Below are 23,161 nucleotides of genomic sequence, written 5' to 3' on the forward strand. Positions count from 1 at the left end.
AAATACTGACCTAGCCAGAGAACCTGTCATTCTATGTATGACTTTTTTAAAAAAATCACTAGACTGCATCTTCAGAATCCTACTAAGTGATTGACTTAGTGAGCCAATGGCATGCTGTAATGCCCCTCTGTCTGAGGGGCAAGTTGCCAGCTCTTCAAGGGCTGCCCTCATTCCCTTGGAGTTTGAGGTGAATGAAGTGGTGCAGCACCCTGGACTCCCAGGATGAATGACTCCTGGGATCAAGTGAACCCCTTGAAGTATAAAGGGAGTGGGGTATAATTAAGAGATTTCAGAATGGCAGAAAGTGGGTATGAGATGGCCTTGACAGGTAAGTTTCTGCAAGTACACTAGGGGCAAAAGAACAAGAAAATAGAGCCCTTTTAAAGATCCATGAGACTCTGTGGAACCACACAAGATGGTGGAATACTAAATGGCTATTTAGCCTCCCTAATACTGTGGTGGAAGAGATGGAAGCTAGCAAACTCTAGAACAAATATTGACTTGGAATCAGTCCACTTCATAGAGGAAGTGCTGCAGGTCTTAAAGCATAAGGATGCTAGGGATCTAGGATAGAAATTGCAGGACCCTAGTAGATATTTGTATTGTCTATGGCCATGGGTGAGATGCTGGATTATTGAAAGGCTGCAAGGAAAATCCCAGGGAACTAAAGATGAGAACCTGACATTGGGGAGTAAGTTGTTGGAAAGGATTCTGAGACAAGATTTGCATGCGTTTGGAGGTGCAAAGACTGATTAGGAATAGTCAATATGCCTTTGTGTGGGGAAATTGTCTCTAACTTGATTGAGATTTTTTGAGGATGTAATCAGGATAGATGATGGCAGAACAGTAGATGTTGCCTACATGGATTTTAGCAAGATATTTTGACAAGGTTCTGCATGGTAGACTGACTAGTAAATTTAAATCACATGGGAACCAGTGAGCCAAACAGTTGAATACAAAACTGGCTTGACAATAGGAGACCAGGTGTCTTTCCTCAAACTAGAGGCCTGTGACCAGAGGTGTTTTGCAGAGATTGGTGCTGTCCACCTTTTTGTCCATTATATAAACAATTTGGATGAGTAGTAAGTTTGTCTTATAGTAGACAATGATTATCTCAGAACAATAGGATCTTGATCAGCTGGGCCAGTGGTTTGTGGCAGATGGAGTTTAAATTTGATAAATGCAAGCAGGAAGGAACTAGAGCAAGTACAGGGCATGAAATGACCTTTGCAAGTAGGGTTAAAGAGAATCCAAGGCATTCTACACTAAAGACAAGAGGATAAATAGGGAGCGGGCAGGACCAGTCAAGGATAAAAGAAGGAAACTGCCTCTTGGAGGCAGAGGATGTGGGTGAGATCCTAAATGAGGACTCTGGCATGGTTGTCACCCAGGCGAAGGCATGTACGATTGAGATTTGTGGTTTGTGCTAATATGTTAGGGCATTTTGAGATCAAGAAAGTGATGGGTTTTGTCAAGAGCTTGAGGATGGAGAAATTCCCAGATCCTGATAGTATCTACCCCCCAAGTTGTTGAGAGCCAGGAGAAATTGCTGGGGCATTGACCAAGATCTCTTGTATCTTCTAGCCACTGGAGATGGGGTGGAGGACTAGCAAGTAGCTAATGTTTCCCCTCTATCCCAGAAGAGAAATAGGGATAATCCAGGAAACTGTGAAGATGGGTGAGTTTCATATTTGTGGTTGGGAAGCTAATGGGGAGAATCCTTAAGGATAGGATATACATACATTTGGAAAAGCATGGCTTAAATAGGGACAGTCAGCATAGCTTGCTGCAGAGCAGGTCATGTCTTTACTAACTTGACTTGAATTTTTGAGAACTGCAAATGTGATCAATGAAGTTGGAGCAGTGGATTTTAGCAGTGAAGTGTTCCAACATGGTCTGTCTTAGGGTCATCCAGAAGATTAAGATGCATGGGATCAATGGTGACTTGGTTGCTTGGATTCAGAAATGGCTTAGCTGTAGACAGGGTACTAGTGGAAGGATTTTTTTCAGGATAGAGGTCTGTGCCTAGCAGTGTTCCACAGGAATCTCTACTGGGAACTCTGCTGTTTTGTGATATGTAAATAGATTACTTGGATGAAAATGTAGGCTGGTAAGTTTGCAAATGCCACAGATCAGTGGCATTGTGGATAATGTAAAAGGCTTTCAAAGGATACAGCAGAATATATAGTTCAGTTGCAGAAATGCTATCTTTGACTATCTTGGGTACATGTGACAACAATAAATCAAAGTACAGTGAAGTCTTCTGTTTGCAAGCAGTACAGAGAGATCTTAGCAAACTAAGACATACAGTTCATGGGGTGCTTAGTGCAAAGCATAAATGTTTACAGCTACACAGGAGGTGCAGAAGCAAGATTACTGTTAGATTGAAATTAGAGGTCCATTCAGCAGTCCAATAACAGCAGAGAAGCTGTTCTTGAATATGTTGGTGCATATGTTCAAGCTTCTGCACCTTCCGCCTGAGGTTTGAAGAGAATATTACCAGGAAGTGAGGGGTCTTTAATGTTGGCAGCTGGCAGAGAAATTGCAGATGGAATTTAATCCTGATAAGTGTGAATTGCTGCAATTGGGGACATCAAATTAGAAACTGAGGCCCAAACAGACTCCCATCACCTATGGTAAGGCTTAAACAACATTATGGGATGCAAAATGAAGCAGTGACATTATCACAACTGTCCCAATTGTAACTGCTGCAGAGGTCAAATTGGTCTTTGAGAGTCAACTGACAAAGCAAAGGGCTTGGACAGTGTCCCTGGTTGAGCACTCGGATCCTGTGGGGAGGCGATGGCCTAGTGGTATTATTGCTAGACTGTTAATCCAGATCCCCTGATAATGTTCTGGGGACCTGAGTTCAAATCCTACCATGGCAGATGGTGGTGGAATTTGATTTTAATAAAATATCTGGCAGTAAGAATGTAATGACATGAATCCATTGTCAATTGTTGGAAAAACATGTCTGGTTCATATACTTTAGGGAAGGAAACTGCCATCCTTACCTGGTCTTACCCACATGTAACTCCAGGCCCATAGCAAAATAGTTGACTCTTAACTGCCCTCTGGGCAATTAGGGATGGACAATAAATGCTGCCTAGCCACTGATGCCCTCATCATGTGAATGAATTTTTAAAAACTAGCAGAGGTATTAATCAACAACAATTAACCTCTCCCCACTGCTTCAAGAAGACCACCATCATCCTGGTACTTAAAGCACATGCAATGTGCCTTTTATCTACCCTCCAGTGGCTCATGAAGTGCTTTGAGGTTGGTCATAGCCCATGTCAACTGCAGTGTCAGCCTGCCTCTGTCCCTTACAACTTGTTTACCAGTGTAACATGCCCACAGTGGATGCCATATCCCTAGAATATCTGGATAACAAGGACCCATATATCAGACTCTTGCTCACTGACTACAACCCCACCTTCAATGCCATTATTCCCTCCAGACTAATTTCAAAACTCAGACATAGGTCTCTGCTCTGCCCTCTGCAACACAGTTGTCAGCTTTCTGACCCACCAATTGCAATGAATATGGATGAGGTGCAGTTATCTATCTTCTTTAACACTACACTGGAGCCCCCCAAGGATGTATCCTCAGCCCCCTACTGTACTCCTGAACATGCATGACTGTTGCCAAATTCTTAACACCATCTACAAGTTTGCTGATGATACCACTGTAGTAGGATGGATTCATAACAAAGTCAAAGTACAGAAGGGAGATTGCACTAGGTCACTTAGCATGCTATGAAAACAACCCCTCAACATCAGCAAAACTGAAGGACTGATCATTGTTTTCAGCAAGACAGAAGAACACTCTCTCCCATCCACATCAGCAAACTGCGTTTGAGGGGATGGAGGGTGTCAAGTTCCTTGGACTGACAAAAGATGACAACTTGTCCTAGACAACGCTTCTTCCTCAGGAAATTCAACATGTCCATAGGGGCCTGGGCCTTAAGCAATTTCTACAGATGCACCATTGAAAACGTACTGTCCAGGTGCGTAACAGTCTGGTTTGGCAACTGCTCTACCCAGGACCGTAAGAAACCACAAAGTTGTGTGCATAGCCCAGATCCCTTCATGGATTCCATTTACACAGCTTGCTGCTGCAGAAAGGCTGCCAAAATTAAAGGCCCATCACACTCCAGTAACAATCTCCTACAACCTCTTCTGTCAGACAGAAGGTACAGAAGCCTGAATACACACACCAGCAGATTCAGTGAAAGCTTCTTCGCAGCTGTTAGTGATGAATGGACTCTCTAGTTTAAAATAAGGCTGATCTTGCTAACATTGATCTCACCTAGCACATGACCTGTGTAATGTAACAAGTATGCCTCTAAGTCTTTTTGATCTGTAGATCCTTGATTACAATGTACTGCTTGTAAACAAAGCTTTTCACTGTACTCCAGTTCCTGTGATAATAAATCAGTACATTTTAATAAATGAAATGTTAAGGAAAAGCATACGGCTAATGGCAGAACCCTGAACATCTTTTGATGTACAGAGCTATCTTGGGGTTAAAGCTAGAAAAACTGATTGTTTCCTGTGGAGCAGCTGAGGCTGAAGGGAGACTTGACGGAAGTCTGTAAAATTTTGAGATGCTTTATTTTTATTCGTTCACGGGATGAGGGTGTCACTGGATGGCAGCATCTATTACCCAACCCTAATTGGCCAGAGGGCAGTTGAGAGTCAACACATTGCTATGAATCTGGAGTCATGTGGCGGCCAGACCAGGTAAAGATGGCAGTTTCCTTCCCTAAAGGACATTAGTGAACCAGACAGGCTTTTCCAACAATCAACAATGGATTCACAGTTATCGTTAAACTCCTAATTCCTGATTTATTATTCAAATCCCACCATCTGCCATGGCAGAATTTGAACCCAGGTCTCCAGAACATTATCTGGGTCTCTGGATTAACAGTTTAACAGTACAACAATAATACCACTAGGCCATTGCCTCCCCTTGCTTAAATAGGGTTAATGGTCAGAACCTTTTCCCCCCAGAGTTGAAATATCTAATACAAGGGGCCATGCATTTTTGGTGAGGGGGGGGAAAAGTTTTTAAATAGTGGTAAGACTGTAAAATATGCTGCCGGTGGTGGAGGAGGCAGATACAATAGGGGCATTTTAAGGGGCTTTTAGATATGCAAGGAACAGAGGGATATGGTTTAATTTGATGTTTATATTCAGCACAACATTGTGGTTGGAAGGCCCTGTTTCTGTGCTGTACTGTTCTATGTTCTAAATTGCTGTTTCTCTCCTGTAGGCATCTAGACTCTGGAGACCAGAAGGGGGAGGGGGTGAAGTCAGGTACTACAACTTTAGCCTACAACTTTAGCCTTCTTGCATCAAATATACATGGATGGTTAAGATTGGAAGGGCAGGTCTGGGCTTTGTCTTTCTTGTCATAGATTCATGCTTTCTTGTCATAGATTCATGCAGCCTGGAAACAGACCCTCACATCCACCCAGTCTACTCCCACCACGGTCTGAAACTAAAGTATCTGTGCATTGTCCATATTCCTCCAAACCTTTCCTATTCATGAACTTACCCAAATGTCTCTTTGAATGTTATAACTGTACCTGCAACACACCACTTTCTCTAACTGTTCGTTCCATACATGGACCACTCTGTTCAAGATAAAATGTTGCCCATCATATCTTTTTTAAATTCTTCTCTCACCTTAATATGCCCCTAGTTTTGAACTTTCCCCCACTCTAGGGAAAAGACCCTGTCACTCATCTTATCTATGTCCCTCATGATTTTAAAAATCTCAGTAAGGTCACCCTTCAACTTCCTACACTCCAGACAAAAAAGTCCCAGCATGAGGGGAAAGTATTTGATTTTTGGCAGATTACAGCTGTTCTTAAGAAATGGAAAAATAATCTGTCATTTGATATTTCATTTATTAGAAAATGTCTTTGTTCATCTTTTCACAGTCATTAATGAGGGAGGGAAACCCAAAGTTCAGGTGGAGTACAAAGGAGAACTGAAGACTTTCTTTGCTGAGGAGATTTCCTCCATGGTGCTAACAAAAATGAAGGAGATTGCAGAGGCATACCTAGGTACTCCTGTGAGGAATGCTGTCATCACAGTGCCCGCTTATTTTAATGATAGCCAAAGACAAGCCACCAAAGATGCTGGAACCATTGCTGCTTTAAACGTGCTGAGGATTATCAATGAACCAACTGCAGCTGCTATTGCATATGGACTAGACAAAGCAGGGTCTGGTGAACATAATGTCCTCATCTTTGACCTGGGAGGTGGAACATTTGATGTTTCTGTCCTCACCATTGAGGATGGTATATTTGAAGTCAAGTCCACTGCTGGAGATACTCATTTGGGAGGAGAAGATTTTGACAATCGCATGGTGAGCCATTTCATAGAAGAGTTCAAAAGGAAATTTAAGAAAGATATCTCCCAGAGCAAGCGGGCAGTAAGACGTCTGCGTACAGCTTGTGAGCGTGCTAAGAGGACCCTATCCTCAAGTACGCAAGCTAGCCTTGAGATTGATTCACTATATGAAGGGGTTGATTTCTATACATCCATCACTAGGGCTCGGTTTGAGGAACTGAATAATGATCTCTTCCGAGCCACACTTGAGCCTGTTGAGAAAGCCCTTCGTGATGCCAAGATCGACAAGTTTCGGATTCAGGATATTGTTCTTGTAGGAGGCTCCACGAGAATCCCTAAAATTCAGAAACTGCTTCAAGAATTATTCAGTGGAAAAGAGCTGAACAAGAGCATCAATCCAGATGAAGCTGTAGCTTATGGTGCAGCTGTACAAGCGGCCATTTTAACAGGTGATAAGTCTGAAAATGTGCAGGACCTGTTGTTGTTGGATGTTAGTCCACTATCTCTAGGTATTGAAACAGCTGGGGGTGTCATGACTCCACTCATCAAACGAAACACAACCATCCCCACCAAACAGACTCAGATCTTCACTACGTATTCTGAGAATCAAACCAGTGTCCTTGTTCAAGTTTATGAAGGTGAGAGGGCAATGACCAGAGATAACAATCTACTTGGCAAGTTTGCCCTTTCTAATATCCCACCAGCTCCCCGTGGAGTACCACAAATCGAGGTGACCTTTGACATAGACGCTAACGGTATCCTGAACGTTTCAGCTGTAGACAAGAGTACAGGCCGAGAAAACAAGATCACTATTACTAATGACAAGGGTCGGCTGAGCAAAGATGAAATAGAGCGCATGGTGCAGGATGCAGAGCGCTACAAGACTGAAGATGATTCTAACCGTCAAAGAGTGACTGTCAAAAATGCCCTAGAGTCCTATGTGTATGCTATGATGCAGGCTGTACAAGATGAGAAGTTGAAAGGGAAAATCACTGACCAGGAAAGGAGCAGTATCCTTGCGAAGTGTCAGGAGGTTCTCACTTGGTTAGAAAGAAACCAGACAGCAGAGAAGGAAGAATTTGAACACCAGCAGAAGGAGCTGGAGAAAGTTTGCAAGCCAGTAGCCAAATTCTTTCGCTGTCCCTGTGCTGGGGTACCAGCAGGAGCTGGTAGTGCCTCTGAACCTAGCAATGCCAGTGGACCCACAATTGAAGAAGTTGACTGAGTGATATAGGTAGGAAAGAATTGAAGACAGTCTGCTCAGATTTATGGACTGCTGCTTGATTTCTAGATTGCTTCAGTATTTTGGAACGAAAAAGAACAGGAAGATTTGATGGCATGTTGGAGAGTACATGCTACTCAACTGTTTAGTTACCTTTTTACAGCTTAAAATTTTGCAGAGCATTAACTTATTGTAGTTTCTTAATGAGAGATTATGACCCAGGTCACCCATTGTGTTTCTTTTTAATTAACAATGGAGTTCTTCACAAACTCAAATGTGAGCTTATTCTGATGAAATTTACTCAACTATCAAATAGGGAGAATATAGATCAGGGAAGAATGAATACAAGCGAAAGAGACTCCACCATAACAAACCCACACCATCTTTAGCTGGGACCTGTCCTCAACAGAATAAGGAGTGTGTTAACTTGTTTTGGGGAAGCATGTATATGACTTAAAAAGATCCTATACTTAGCCATCACAATTTGGCTGATCTGCAGTGATGTAAAACTTTGCTTCTATTCTTTTATGATAGTTGGGAGGAGGGACTGCAGCCTTGCAGTAGAGAGAGTGGGGAACGTTGCTGGCTTGACAGACTTTCTATATTCTGGAAGTGGAGGGAATACTACATCCAGCGTGTCAGACGCCTTCATAATCATTCTGTACTACTGGACAACATTAAACTGCAGTCTGTCTGTAGTGGATGGACTTCAGAAATGTCTTGGAGGCTCTGACTTGCCTATATCCTCTTGATTACACCTGCCCTCTTCTGGCCAAACTCTTGTTCCCAATCCTCATCATCATAACCCACACCCTGACCCTGATTTCTCCATCAGTCATACCCTTCCCTCCCAAACCACAATCTACCTGGAAGCCAGACAATCTGCACCCTCCTTCATCACTGTAGGCCTCTGGCTAGTTGACATCACTCAGATTGTGATGCACACTCATCACCCAATCACAAACTTTGTTTCTCTCTGTTGCAATTGCTGCTGATGGATTCTCCAGTAATTGTGGAAGAGAAAATGCCTTTGACTGGAAGGAGCTGATGCTTGTGAAATCTTCCAGATATATTTTGAAGAATGATTTGGCAAGCCATACAGAATCTCTTTGTAAACCGGCTTTTGGTGAAAATATAACTGCTGCAAACATTACAGTTAACTCTGGTTTCAAGAGTGTGAACCGCTCTCAGTGGATGCAAAGCTTTGACTTTTAAAAATGTTTGTGTTCTTTATTAAACTAAGAAAAAGTTTTAAACAAAATCAGAAAGTGCTGGAAATACTCAACTTCTATAGCATCTGTGGTAATAGTTAATGAAGTAGGTCGTCATGACCAGGGGATAAACGTTGGTATGTGTTTGGATTTCAGTAACGACTGAGAAGGGAAAAAGATAAAGAATGGTTTGATATTGGGTGAAAGATGGGAGAGATTTAATAAAAGAAGAATTTGTTCTGTAGTTCAAAAGGGAATTGAGACTGGTCAACAGAAGAAACTTTAGGATGTGTCTCAAGCAAGTGGGCTACTGTCTAAAAGCAACAATGAGGAGAAAAAGTTGAAATTTTATTTTTCCATAGTGTTGATGTTTCCTGACCACCTGAGTGTTTCCAGCAACTTCTTTTATTTTGGATTTCTAAACTGCAGTAGTCTGCTTTTTGCTTAACAAAAATTCTTGTTGATTTCTTTCTGCATGCATTTTCATTCATTGTGTTCAACCCATGTATGAAATGTTTTAATAAAAAAACAAAAAAATAAAGACAACCTTAGCTTACTGCAGTTTGGAACAGTTTCTACAGCTTTGCAGGTGTGATAGGACCTTATGTAATTTAAGTTATGATCCCAGCTCTGGTAATACTGGACAACTCAGGACCTAGAATGACTGACTGAGATTTTTTTTGCAGTTGGTTAACATGGTGTTTAGTCATGGAAACATATTCGCATGAGGCTGCAGATGTTCTCTAAAATGGAAACAAAATTCACAAAATAAACAAAACATACAGACATAAGAGACAAAGTGTAAAAGAGGGTGTTGGTTGAAAGAGACTTAATTCCAAAGAAATATCATCACTATCGAAGCTTTTAAAAATGCATTTAACTAAGTTTCCCAGTTCTTTTTTTGTTGAATTGTGGAGGCAATTTTACGATTCCTTTCCAAGTCTGCTGGCGTCAACCTCCCATAATTTTCATGGTTGACCATTTCATTTCCAGCAATTTGAGATTCCCATCAAAGTTGTCCTAGTTTGTAGGACCCACAAACTAAAATTCTCCTGCTGGAAGAAGCAATTTTCCATTGTGAACTAAGCTCTGGGTTTTTCTGAACTAAATATTTAAACCTGACATTTAGAAATTAAAAGGAAACTGATTGCCTTTTATGTGTTTACTTTGTTTGTGATGTGCTTAATAGTAATCCATCAACACAACACCAATCCTCTCAGGCACCCCACTGCAATTACATGCTTTCTTGGAACTGATGTATTTTAGGTCACAATTCCAAATTGACTTTCTAGCCAACCAAACAAAAACCTTATTGGAGTCGACACATATCTGTATGTCTCTATTTTGAATTCAAAATCCAAAAATATACAAAATGCACCGTTCATTACATCTTTCCCCATCCAGAGGAAACAAACAAAATAGCCTGAACACTATTCATATAGTATATCAACAGTAAAACATACTTATGTTTCCATTACACCCATGTCCCAAGCAAAACAAGCTTGATCACAGGATCACAGCATTCATATGGTCATACTTGTCACTGACAAAACATCTAAAATATTGTCTTTGCTAGCCATTGTATGCCTGAAATAACAGTCTTTTCAAAGCTATTAGATTTGCAATTTTCGCACTTTGGTAGAGACAAGACTCAGTGTGTCTCGTGTCTCCACTGTTGTATATTTTGGATTTTTGTAGATTTTAAAAAGGTTTTTAGATTCACATATCATTATCATGTACTCTACAGTGAAAAGTATACAGAGTCATCATTCTCTGATGCCCTCTTAGTATATAAAAGACAGGCTTATAAAGAAAAGCAGAAATGAATATACAAGCAAATAAAAGGGAAATATCCAGATCACTCCCCACCTCTGCGATGAGTCTGCCAGAAAATCAAAGCCACAAAGTCCATCTCTCAGTCTGCGAACACTCAGGTACTGTACAAAAACAAAGTTGCTGTAAAAGCTCAGCAGGACTGGCAGCATCTGTGGAGGAGGAAAAAGAGTTAACATTTCGAGTCCAGTGACCCTTCCTCAGAACCCTTCAGCTTTGTTTTTGTTCCTGATTTACAGCATCCACAGTTCTTTTGGTTCTTACTCAGGTACTGTGGGTCCCTGTATGCCGCAGTAGTCAGAAAGCTTCTGCTGTTAGGTACCCGGGCTCAGACACATCCTGGAACTGCTTTGCTGTAACCATGCGGCCATCCTTTTGTGCCATCTTGCCTCCACTGTCATCATTGCCACGAGTCAGAGCTGGGCCAATCTTGGCAATGCAGCTGCCACCGAAGCTGCCAAGTGCCAAATTGCGCTCAAACTCCTCGCTGGACTCACCATGCCAAAGCAGCCAGTGCCTTGTTCTGGATTACATTGCTGCCACCTACTGGGACTCCCATTTCAGCCAAGGAACCTACTGTTGCTGACTCCCCAGGAAAGAACTACTCCTGACACTCCATAAAGTAACTGTTCCTGACTCTTTGGGAAGGGGACCGTTGCAGACACTCCAGGAAGGGAACCACTCCTGCTGCTGCCATTCTCTCCCGGGAAGTGGATTGCCCCTGCTGATGCAACAGTTAAAGGAACCAAAAAGAAGCAAAGAACAAAAGTAAAAGAAAGCGAGAAAAAAGGAGCGAAAAAGCAGACGGAAGTAGATGAGCCCTGGGCTCAGGACCCAGGCATGAACGCTGCTACTCCGCTGCCACCATCTTGAAACTAATCCTTGCCATTTTTGTGAAAAATAACTGTGCCTGTTCAATCCCCATCTTGTCTCCTTGTAGGAAAGTAGCACTGAATTTCCCTTTTTCATAGACTCTTCCAGTCTAATTTCATGGGCCTAAAATCTAGCCAGAAAACAGTCATGAAATAATCCATGATATTCCTGATGCGGCTTCTCAGTTTATTTTACTATTACTGGACATTTCACCATCTTCAGTGAGACAAATATTTTAGAAATAAGGCAGGTCAATAAGGTAAGATTAATTGTTGCTGTAGGATTTTTTTCATTATTCTAATTACAACATTTCCATTTACTAAATCACTCGTTAATTTGACTCTGTATAATAGGATTGTAACCTCTATGTAACTTCAAACTCATGTTTTCTGTATTATGTTATGGACCAGACCAGACCCCGTCAAAATATTGTGAGAAGGTAGCCTAGACCCTAACTTGTTCTTATTTTTAAAGGCAAATGTGAAGTGATGGTTCCAGATGCAATGCCACTGGTCAAATTTTTCAATGTTAAGCAAAACACAACTTACTTAAACACTTCTGTTAAAATACAACCAAAGAAAGAGGATTTTAGAATAACAACTCTGTTGGAAACTTACGAGAATAATAGATAGAGTAACCATTACTAACTAACTATTCCAATATTGTAACATCCCATGAACACCCTTGGCTAAAAAAAGAAAATTCAGACAAGATTCTCACATGCAGTTCTGTAATCCAGAATGGAAAAAAATCAAGAGAAAATCCACAGAGAGCAGCAGCCAAGAGACATTCACGGAAGCTTCCAAATCTGTTGAGACCCCAATAGCTTCTGAACCAGAATCCAGAAATTCTGGTCAGAGAGCTGGCCACACACATTCAGGCTGTTTAAAACAAAAGCCAAGGCCTGCCAAGCTATTTACTCAAGTTGCCTAATTAGTCAGCTCTGTGCCTCTGCCTTACAAACTCTCTTCAAAGAAAACCAAGATAAAATAATCTCTATCATTGTTGGTTTACCTTTGTTATTCGAAGAATAATGAAATTCTGCTCCCTTTGAAATGGAATATTCAGATTCTGCAGTGATTTTATTCTCTTTATCAGGAAAAAAAAATTGAGTTATCTCTTTTGACTTCATTGCTTCCAAGGAAATGTTCCCTTTGCACTATAGCTACAGTTTTAATTGTCTGTTTCCAAACTGACACACCCTTTTCTGAGAATTCCACTGGCTTTCCTACAGTTGCAAGTAGTCTCCCATTCTCATGATGCACTGGAGTAGTGTAAATCAAACCCCACAAATGTGAAAAGAATTTGTCATACTATCTAATTCCTAACTGATGAACTCACATTAAAAGAAAACACCCACCAGGTTTCTGTACTTAACAAGAACATAACTTTATTGTGGACAAGTTCGTCATTTTTATCTGTTCGTCATTTTTATAAACGACCTGAATGAGGGCGTAGAAGGATGGGTTAATAAATTTGCAGACGACACTAAGTTCGGTGGAGTTGTGGATAGTGATGAAGGATATTGTAGGTTACAGAGAGACATAGATAAGCTGCACAGCTGGGCGGAGAGGTGGCAAATGGAGTTTAATGCAGACAAGTGTGAGGTGATGCACTTTGGTAGGAGTAACCGGAAGGCAAAGTACAGGGCTAATGGTAAGATTCTTAGCAGTGCAGATGAGCAGAGAGATCTCGGTGTCCATGTACACAGATCCTTGAAAGTTGCCACCCAGGTTGACAGGGCTGTTAAGAAGGCATACAGTGTTTTAGCTTTTATTAACAGAGGGATCGAGTTCCGGAACCAAGAGGTTATGCTGCAGCTGTACAAAACTCTGGTGCGGCCGCACTTGGAGTATTGTGTACAGTTCTGGTCACCGCATTATAAGAAGGATGTGGAAGCTTTGGAAAGGGTGCAGAGGAGATTTACTAGCATGTTGCCTGGTATGGAGGGAAGGTCTTACGAGGAAAAGCTGAGGGACTTGAGGCTGTTTTCATTAGAGAGAAGAAGGTTGTGACGTGATTAATTGAGACATATAAGATAATCAGAGGGTTAGATAGGGTGGATAGGGTGAGCCTTTTTCCTAGGATGGTGACGGTGAGCACGAGGGGGCATAGCTTTAAATTGAGGGGTGAAAGATATAGGACAGATGTCAGAGGTAGTTTCTTTACTCAGAGAGTAGTAAGGGAATGGAACGCTTTGCCTGCAACGGTAGTAGATTCGCCAACTTTAGGTACGTTTAAGTCATCATTGGATAAGCATATGGACGTACATGGAATAGTGTAGGTTAGATGGGCTTGAGATCGGTATGACAGGTCGGCACAACATCGAGGGCTGAAGGGCCTGTACTGTGCTGTTATGTTCTATGTAGGTTTTTTTTGTCATGTATGCTCAAGTACGGACTAAGTATACAATGTTGCCACAGGTGGTGCCCTCTTAGGTACAAAATACTGAGTCACAAAATCTTAGTTACAGAAAGAGAAAAATAAAGATATAGTTTAAAAGTTCAGCACTACAGACTTCTGAGTATAAAAGTGGAAAATAAAGAAGTAAAATTAAAAAGTCAAACATTTCAGTCCTTTCTTAAGCCATGGGCCTTTTTTAGATATTAAGTCAGGAAATATGAATTCAGAGATAGTAGGAACTGCAGATGCCGGAGACTCTGCGATAACACGACGTGGAGCTGGATGAACACAGCAGGCCAAGCAGCATCAGAGGAGCAGGAAAGCTGACGTTTCGGGTCTGGACCCTTCTTCAGAAATGGACCCTCCTTTCTGAAGAAGGGTCCAGACCTGAAACGTCAGCTTTCCTGCTCCTCTGATGCTGCCTGGCCTGATGTGTTCATCCAGCTGTACACCTTGTCATTTCAGGAAATATGAATTGCTAGCTTATAACTTGATAACTTAAACTCTACTCACCTCTCAACGCTCCTCCCTTACTTGGTCAATACTGCCCTACTTCCTGCTCCTAGAGTTACTCACACTGGATTTAATACCACCTGATCCTGAAGGTTACTTTTAGACTGATCACATTACTACCCTCCAAGAGATTACTCTATCACTGGGCTTGTTATTCATAATCAGAGGTCTCTCATACTAGGTTAATACTCTGAGCTCTTGGGTCTAACTCTCACATTAGTTTATTTCTCCACCAGAGTTACTGTCACTCTTGCCCTAGAGAACACTCTCATGCTGGGTTTTTACTCACCCTTCCTGGGGGCGGGGGTCACTCTCAAATTCACGTTGGGTTTCTTACTCGCCTCACAGGGGTTACTTTTGCAATGCGTTCATTATTTCCCACTCCGAGTGGCTAATGACACCTGGCTTAATCCTACTCCTGCCACTCTCATACTATTTTCACACTGGGTTCGTGACTCCCTGCTCCACAGGGTCAATCACATTACTCCCCTCCCAAGAGGTTATCCCCACGCTGAGCTCACTATTCTTTCATCCCAACCGTTGCTCTCACATTGGGGTGATTTTTCTGTCCCTTCCCACTTCCGGACTCCCTGCTTTCACACCGGGGTACATTAGTGCCCCCCCTAGCGGAGGTTTACTTGTTGCTCCCCCACAACCCCGGGAGTGTATCTTGTGGCGGTTGCTAGGACACGGCTGTAAACAGGCTGCAACATGTCCGGATACCTCAACCTGGAGCAGGTGAGATCGGGGTAAGGCAGCAACGGCAGGGGCCAGTTCGGGACGAGAATTTATCCTGTCCCCCCCCCCCCCCCCCAACAGCCCCGAGCTCTGCTGCCGGGGGGGAGGGTGGGCGCCGACCCCCTGGTTGAAATATTAACCCTCACCATCCAGGAACACGTTAAATCTCACTCCAAACATTAAACCCAAAAGCAGGGCGCCTCCAGGTGAAGGGGGCATTGGGAACAGAAGCAGAAGTTGCTGGAAAAGCTCAGCAGGTCTGGCAGCCTCTGTGAAGGAGAGAACGGAGTTAACGTTCCGGGTCCGGCGACCCTTCCTCAGAACCTGTATTTGGTATTTTTCACCGCGAGGAGAATTCAGACGCTTCAAACTCTTCCTGCAGTTGGTGAAATTTAAACAAAAACCTCAATTCCCTGAAACCCTATCCCGCCCCCTCGCCACACCCACTGTGAAACGGTAAACTTTCTTTCACCGATGCCAGCCTTACCTAGTCCATTCCTCCCACTCCCACCCCCCACCCCCCACCCCCGCTTCCTACCGACTGGCTTCATCCCTGCCTCCTTGACCTGTCCGTCTTCCCCCCCAGCCTGCCCCTCTCCACTGACCAACCCCCTACCTACACTCACCTTTACTGGCTGCATCCCCGCCTCCTTGACCTGTCTGCCTTCCCCCTAGCCTGCCCTCCCCTCCCTCCCTCACCTCCCTCCCCTCCCTCCCTCACCTCCCTCCCCTCCCTCCCTCACCTCCCTCCCTCACCTCCCTCCCTCACCACTGACCAACCCCCTACCTACGCTCACCTTTACTGGCTGCATCCCCGCCTCCTTGACCTGTCTGCCTTCCCCCTAGCCTGCCCTCCCCTCCCTCCCTCCCTCCCCTCCCTCCCCTCCCTCCCTCCCCTCCCTCCCTCCCCTCCCTCCCTCACCTCCCTCCCTCTCCACTGACCAACCCCCTACCTACACTCACCTTTACTGGCTGCATCCCCGCCTCCTTGACCTGTCTGCCTTCCCCCTAGCCTGCCCTCCCTTCCCTCCCTCACCTCCCTCCCTCACCACTGACCAACCCCCTACCTACGCTCACCTTTACTGGCTGCATCCCCGCCACCTTGACCTGTCTGCCTTCCCCCTAGCCTGCCCTCCCCTCCCTCCCTCACCTCCCTCCCCTCCCTCCCTCACCTCCCTCCCCTCCCTCCCTCACCTCCCTCCCCTCCCTCCCTCACCTCCCTCCCTCACCACTGACCAACCCCCTACCTACGCTCACCTTTACTGGCTGCATCCCCGCCTCCTTGACCTGTCTGCCTTCCCCCTAGCCTGCCCTCCCCTCCCTCCCTCCCCTCCCTCCCTCACCTCCCTCCCTCACCTCCCTCCCTCACCTCCCTCCCCTCCCTCCCTCACCTCCCTCCCTCACCACTGACCAACCCCCTACCTACGCTCACCTTTACTGGCTGCATCCCCGCCTCCTTGACCTGTCTGCCTTCCCCCTAGCCTGCCCTCACCTCCCTCCCCTCCCTCCCCTCCCTCCCCTCCCTCCCCTCCCTCCCCTCCCTCCCTCACCTCCCTCCCCTCCCTCCCTCACCTCCCTCCCCTCCCTCCCTCACCTCCCTCCCTCTCCACTGACCAACCCCCTACCTACACTCACCTTTACTGGCTGCATCCCCGCCTCCTTGACCTGTCTGCCCTCCCCCTAGCCTGCCCTCCCTTCCCTCCCTCACCTCCCTCCCTCACCACTGACCAACCCCCTACCTACGCTCACCTTTACTGGCTGCATCCTCGCCTCCTTGAACTGTCCGTCTTCTCTCCACCTGTCTGCTCCTCTCCACCTTCTATCACCGCCTCCCCCCCTCTCTATTTATTTCAGAGACCCGTTCCCCTCCCCCATTTCTGGAGAAGGGTCCAGACCCCAAACATCGGCTTTCCTGCTCCTCTGATGCTGCTCGGCCTGCTGTGTTCCTCCAGCTCTACACCTTGTTATCTCAAACACCAGCATCAGCAGTTCCTATTATCTCTAGTCCAGCCTAAATGTGACTCCAACCATGGGGTTGACCCTTAACCACCCTCTGAAATAGCTGATAAAACCTCTTAGTTTAAAGGTAGTTGGGGAGAGATGGTAATGAGCAGGAGTGGCCACTCATTGGGAACAAATTAGTGCAGATGCTGGAATCTGCACTAAAAACAACAAATGCTGTAGATCACAGAGATAATGGGAACTGCAGATGCTGGAGAATCCAAGATAATAAAATGTGAGGCTGGATGAACACAGCAGGCCAAGCAGCATGTCAGGAGCACAAAAGCTGACGTTTCGGGCCTAGACCCTTCATCAGAGAGGGGGATGGGGAGAGGGAACTGGAATAAATAGGGAGAGAGGGGGAGGCGGACCGAAGATGGAGAGTAAAGAAGATAGGTGGAGTTTCAATGGGAGAGAGATTCCCTGAGGTTGGTCCGGAGGGAGGAGGGTAACTTCTTCAGGTTAGGCATCCCTGGAAGAGGCTTCGCAGTGAGGTTAAAATATTTTAACCTCACTGCGAAGCCTCTTCCAGGGATGCCTAACCTGAAGAAGTTACCCTCCTCCCTCCGGACCAACCTCAGGGAATCTCTCTCCCATTGAAACACCCCCCGCTACCTACTAACCTCATCCCACCTCCTTGACCTGTCCGTCTTCCCTGGACTGACCTATCCCCTCCCTACCTCCCCACCTACACTCTCTCCACCTATCTTCTTTACTCTCCATCTTCGGTCCGCCTCCCCCTCTCTCCCTATTTATTCCAGTTCCCTCCCCCCATCCCCCTCTCTGATGAAGGGTCTAGGCCCGAAACGTCAGCTTTTGTGCTCCTGAGATGCTGCTTGGCCTGCTGTGTTCATCCAGCCTCACATTTTATTAAATGCTGTAGATCACAGTGAGTCTGACAGCTTTCTATGTCACAAATCCTGTTCCTCTTTCAATAAGATCTGGCTGATCTGATTTTAATTTCAATTCTACATTCCTCCATATCAGTGATCATCTTTATCCCTTCAGCAAACAATAATCTATCTCTTATAACAAAGTGTGGAGCTGGATGAAGACAGCAGGCCAAACAGCATCTTAGGAGCACAAAAACTGACGTTTCGGGCCTAGACCCTTCATCAGAGAGGGGGATAGGGTGAGGGAACTGGAATAAATAGGGAGAGAGGGGGAGGCGGACCGAAGATGGATAGAGGAGAAGGTAGGTGGAGAGGAGACAAACAAGTTAAAAGGGTGGGGATGGAGCCTGTAGATGTGAGTGTAGGTGGGGAGGTAGGGAGGGGATAGGTCAGTCCAGGGAGGACGGACAGGTAAAGGAGGCGGGATGAGGTTAGTAGGTAGGAAATGGAGGTGCGGCTTGAGGTGGGAGGAGGGGATAGGTGAGAGCAAGAACAGGTTAGGGAGGCGGGGACGAGCTGGGCTGGTTTTGGGATGCAGTGGGGGGAGGGGAGATTTTGAAGCTTGTGAAATCCACATTGATACCATTGGGCTGCAGGGTTCCCAAGCGGAATATGAGTTGCTGTTCCTGCAACCTTCGGGTGGCATCATTATGGCACTGCAGGAGGCCCAGGATGGACGTGTCATCTGTGGAGTGGGAGGGGAAGTTGAAATGGTTCACGACTGGGAGGTGCATTTGTTTATTGCGAACTGAGCGTAAGTATTCTGCAAAGCGGTCTCCAAGTCTCCTCTTGGTTTCCCCAATGTAGAGGAAGCCACAACAGGTACAGTGGATGCAGTATACCACATTGGCAGATGTGCAGGTGAACCTCTGCTTGATGTGGAAAGTCTTCTTGGGGCCTGGGATGTGGGTGAGGGAGGAGGTGTGGGGGCAGGTGTGGCACTTCCTGCGGTTGCAGGGGCAAGTGCCGGGTGTGGTGGGGTTGAAGGGGAGTGTGGAATGGACAAGGGAGTCCTGGAGAGAGTGGTCTCTCTGGAGAGCAGGCAAGGGTGGAAAGGGAAAATGTCTTGGGTGGTGTGGTCGGATTGTAGATGGCGGAAGTGTCGGAGGATGATGCGTTGTATCCGGAGGTTGGTAGGGTGGTATGTGAGGACGAGGGGGATTCTCTTTTGGCGGTTATTGCGGGGGCGGGGTGTGAGGGATGAGTTGAGGGAAATGCGGGAGACACGGTCGAGGGCGTTCTCGACCACTGCGGGGGGCTGTTGCGGTCCTTGAAGAACGAGGACATCTTCAAGGAAACATCTCAGATGTCCTCATTCTTCAAGGAAACATCTCAGATGTCCTCGTTCTTCAAGGACCACAACTTCCTCCCCGCAGTGTTCAAGAACGCCCTCGACCGTGTCTCCCACATTTCCCGCAACTCATCCCTCACACCCCGTCCCCACAATAACCTCCAAAAGAGAACCCCCCTCTCCTCACATACCACCCTACCAACCTCCGGATCCAATGCATCATCTTCCGACACTTCTGCCATCTACAATGTGACCCCACCACCAAAGACATTTTTCCATCCCCTCCTTTGTCTGCTTTCCGGAGAGAGCACTCTCTCCAGGACTCCCTTGTCCACTCCACACTCTCCTCCAACCCCACCACACCAGGCACTTTTTCCTGCAACCGCAGTAAGTTCTACACTTGTCCCCACACCTCCTCCCTCACACATCCCAGGCACCAAGAAGACTTTCCATATCAAGCAGACGTTCACCTGCACATCTGCCATCTGCCAATGTGGTATACTGCATCCGCTGTACCCATTGTGGTTTCTTCTACATCGGGGAGACCAAGCGGAGACTCCGGGACCGCTTTGCAGAACACCTACGCTCAGTTCGCAGTAAACAACTGCACCTCCCAGTCGTGAACCATTTCAACTCCTCCTCCCATTCCTGAGATGACATGTCCATCCTACAGTGCCACAACGATGCCACCCGAAGGTTACAGGAACAGCAACTCATTCCGCTTGGGAACTCTGCAGCCCAATGGTATCAATGTGGATTTCACAAGCTTCAAAATCTCCCCTCCCCCCACTGCATCCCAAAATCAGCCCAGCTCGTCCCCGCCTCCCTAACCTATTCTTCCTATCACCTATCCCCTCCCCCCGCCTCAAGCCGAACCTCCATTTCCTCCCTACTAACCTCATCCCGACCCCTTGACCTGTCCGTCCTCCCTGGACTGACCTATCCCCTCCCTACCTCCCCACCTATACTCATCTCTACAGGCTCCATCCCCGCCTCTTTAACCTGTATGTCTCCTCTCCATCTATCTTCTCCTCTATCCATCTTCAGTCCGCCTCTCACTCTCTCCCTATTTATTCCAGCACCCTCTCCCCATCCCCCTCTCTGATGAAGGGTCTAGGCCCAAAACATCACCTTTTGTGCTCCTAAGATGCTGCTTGGCCTGCTGTGTTCATCCAGCTCCATGCTTTGTTATTCGGATTCTCCAGCGTCTGCAGTTCCCATTATCTCTGATACAATAAGGTATCTCTGTTTGCCTTAACACATTTAAAGATTCTGCATCCACTGTCTTTTAGGAATGCATTGCCAAAGACCCTCAGAGAAAAGCTGTTTCCTCAATTCTGTCTTAAATTTTATTATTTAAACTTATTTTTAAATGATGGTAATAAATACTGGCCTTGCCAGGGATAGCCATGTTCCGTGAACAAATAACAAATAAAATATAATCTCCAGCTCTACCCCATAACTCTTCCCCAACCTTACAATTTAACACCCTTACTTAACCAAACCATTAATCCAGATCACAAACTCTCACTATAACCTCAGCGCTAACTAAAATCTTTCAGTGATGTCCTAACATCTAAATGATGAAACTAATTTGCGCATAGTAAGTTCCCATAAACACCAATGTGTGAGAGAGATTGGATTTTAGTGATACAAAGAACAAAGAAAATTACAGCACAGGAACAGGCCCTTTGGCCCTCCAAGCCTGCGCCGATCGAGATCCTCTGTCTAACCTGTCATCTATTTTCTAACAGTCTGTGTCCATTTGCTCCCTGCCCATCCATGTACCTGTCCAGATATATCTTAAAAGACGCTATCGTGTCGGCGTCTACCACCTCCACTGGCAACACGTTCCAGGCACCCACCACCCTCTGTGTAAAGAACTTTCCACGCATATCTCCCTTAAACTTTCCTCCACTCACTTTGAGCTCATGACCCCTAGTAATTGAGTACCCCACTCTGGGAAAAAGCTTCTTGTTATCCACCCTGTCTATACCCCTCATGATTTTGTAGACCTCAATCAGGTCCCCCCTCAATCTCTGTCTTTCTAATGAAAATAATCCTAATCTACTCAACCTCTCTTCATAGCTAGCACCCTCCATACCAGGCAGTTGATGTTGATCGAAGTATAAAAAGATGGCTAAGCTTTTTCATTATGCATTTTAAAATTAGGTATTACCTCTATGCTGTATATATTCACAGTCTGTTGATTGCCCAAGAGATCTGGCTGTTCTAACATAGCGGTCTCTTGCTGATCATTTACAAGTGACAGTTGGTCCAAATGGAAAGTTGGGGTCCGTTCATCAGAGAAGTAATTATAAAGGTAGACATGCTTATTTTGTCCTTGTACAGACCATGGCGAGGTCTCAATTCAATTACTTTTGCCCACCCTAAATCCCTAATTACTTGTTTTACCTGCATACTAATATTTTGTGAATCATGGACCAAGACTCCCAGATATGCATAGATACATAGAACCCCTACACTGTGGAAACAGGCCCTTTGGCCCAACAAGTCCACACTGCGCCTCAGAACATCCCACCCACACCTCATCTCCCTATCACCCACCTAATCTGCACATCTCTGAACACTATGGACAATTCGGCGTGGCCAATCTAACTAGCCTGCTCATTGGGAGGAAACCGGAGCACCCAGAGGAAACCCACGCAGACACGGGGAGGATGTACAAACTCCGCACAGACAGTTACCCGAGGGTGGAATTGAACCCGGGTCTCTGGTCCTGTGAGGCAGCAATCTGAAGAAGGGTCCTGACCCAAAATGTCACCTTTCCTACTCCTCTGATGCTGCCTGGCCTGCTGTGTTCCTCCAGATCCACACTGTGTTGAATTCACCTGCTGTCTCCTTATTTTATGTTATTAACTTCCCAGATTCACTTTCTGCAGACCAACGTACATTTTTCCTTTATAAATATCTGGAGACTCATGATTTTTATACATCATTATACTTACATCGACAGCTATCTTTCTTACCATAGCCCATAGAACATGAAGTAGGCCATTCAGCCCACTGAGACTGCTCCACTATTCAATGAGATCAAGGCTTATTTGATATTGGGCCTAGTCCTGAAAGCAAGTCGCAGCCAGAGTCTGGAGTGGGAGCAGACCAAGTGCGGGCCAGAGCCTAGAGAGGGAGCAGACCGTGCACCAGCTAGCCGAGGGGACATGTCCTGGACAGAGGCCAGCGTGTAGAGGCAGTGAGGCCTCGTGCTCTGAAACCTGGTGGGCATGGACTCAATGAGAAATGACTATAACTTGAGTACTTTTATGTTACTTTTTGTTATCATTCTGGACTTTTTAAACTCTGTATTCCCATGCTAGTCTATTTTACTTTTACTTTTGTTACTTTAATTCTGTAGTAACATTTAAAGTATCTGTAGTTAGGCACCCTATACCTAAGATGGTGCCAATCATCACTTTCACTGCAATCACTAGAGTGTATGTGACAATAATGGCTATTCTATTCTAATCTTCAACTCCACATGATTCAGAGGTAGTGGGAACTGCAGATGCTGGAGGATCTGAGATAACAAGGTGTGGAGCTGGATGAACACAGCAGGCCAAGCAGCATCAGAGGAGGAGGCTGTTTGGCCTACTGTGTTCATCCAGCTCTACACCTTATTATCTCCACAGGATTCCTTTGTTGATTCAAAATCTCTTGATCTCAGCCTTGAATATAATCCAGCCTCATTAGTAAAGACTTCCAAAGATTCACAACTATTTTCTGCTTTTTATTAATCTTTCGGTCATTCTTTGCTGTGTTTTATATTCTGTCCAATCACCTGACCTTCCATCTATCTC

The 23,161-nt window shown here is 45.4% G+C and overlaps 2 protein-coding genes across 5 annotated transcripts in view; both read left to right on the forward strand.

Annotated features, from left to right (window-relative positions):
- Positions 1-9,123, forward strand: part of LOC125455303 (heat shock-related 70 kDa protein 2-like) — a 37,821-nt gene extending 28,698 nt beyond the window's left edge. The window contains exons 2-3 of one of the 2 annotated variants that reach the window (XM_048537063.2): positions 5,951-7,375; positions 7,433-9,123. In XM_048537063.2, coding sequence (XP_048393020.1) covers positions 5,951-7,375; positions 7,433-7,590 — 1,583 coding nt within the window. In that variant the 3' untranslated portion in view covers positions 7,591-9,123. Of the gene's footprint in view, positions 1-5,950 lie in introns of both variants that reach the window. The other variant, XM_048537061.2, reaches the window with a different exon arrangement.
- A 5,946-nt stretch (positions 9,124-15,069) lies between these two features.
- The window catches only part of LOC125455769 (protein phosphatase 1 regulatory subunit 36), a 134,619-nt gene continuing 126,527 nt past the window's right edge, over positions 15,070-23,161 (forward strand). For all 3 annotated transcript variants that reach the window (XM_059649425.1, XM_059649427.1, XM_059649426.1), the window contains exon 1: positions 15,070-15,158. In XM_059649425.1, the coding sequence (XP_059505408.1) occupies positions 15,132-15,158 (27 nt within the window). In that variant the 5' untranslated portion in view covers positions 15,070-15,131. The remainder of the gene's footprint in view (positions 15,159-23,161) is intronic.

This window comes from Stegostoma tigrinum, chromosome 10 (genome assembly GCF_030684315.1).
Source record: "Stegostoma tigrinum isolate sSteTig4 chromosome 10, sSteTig4.hap1, whole genome shotgun sequence".
Classification (NCBI taxonomy): Eukaryota; Metazoa; Chordata; class Chondrichthyes; order Orectolobiformes; family Stegostomatidae; genus Stegostoma; species Stegostoma tigrinum.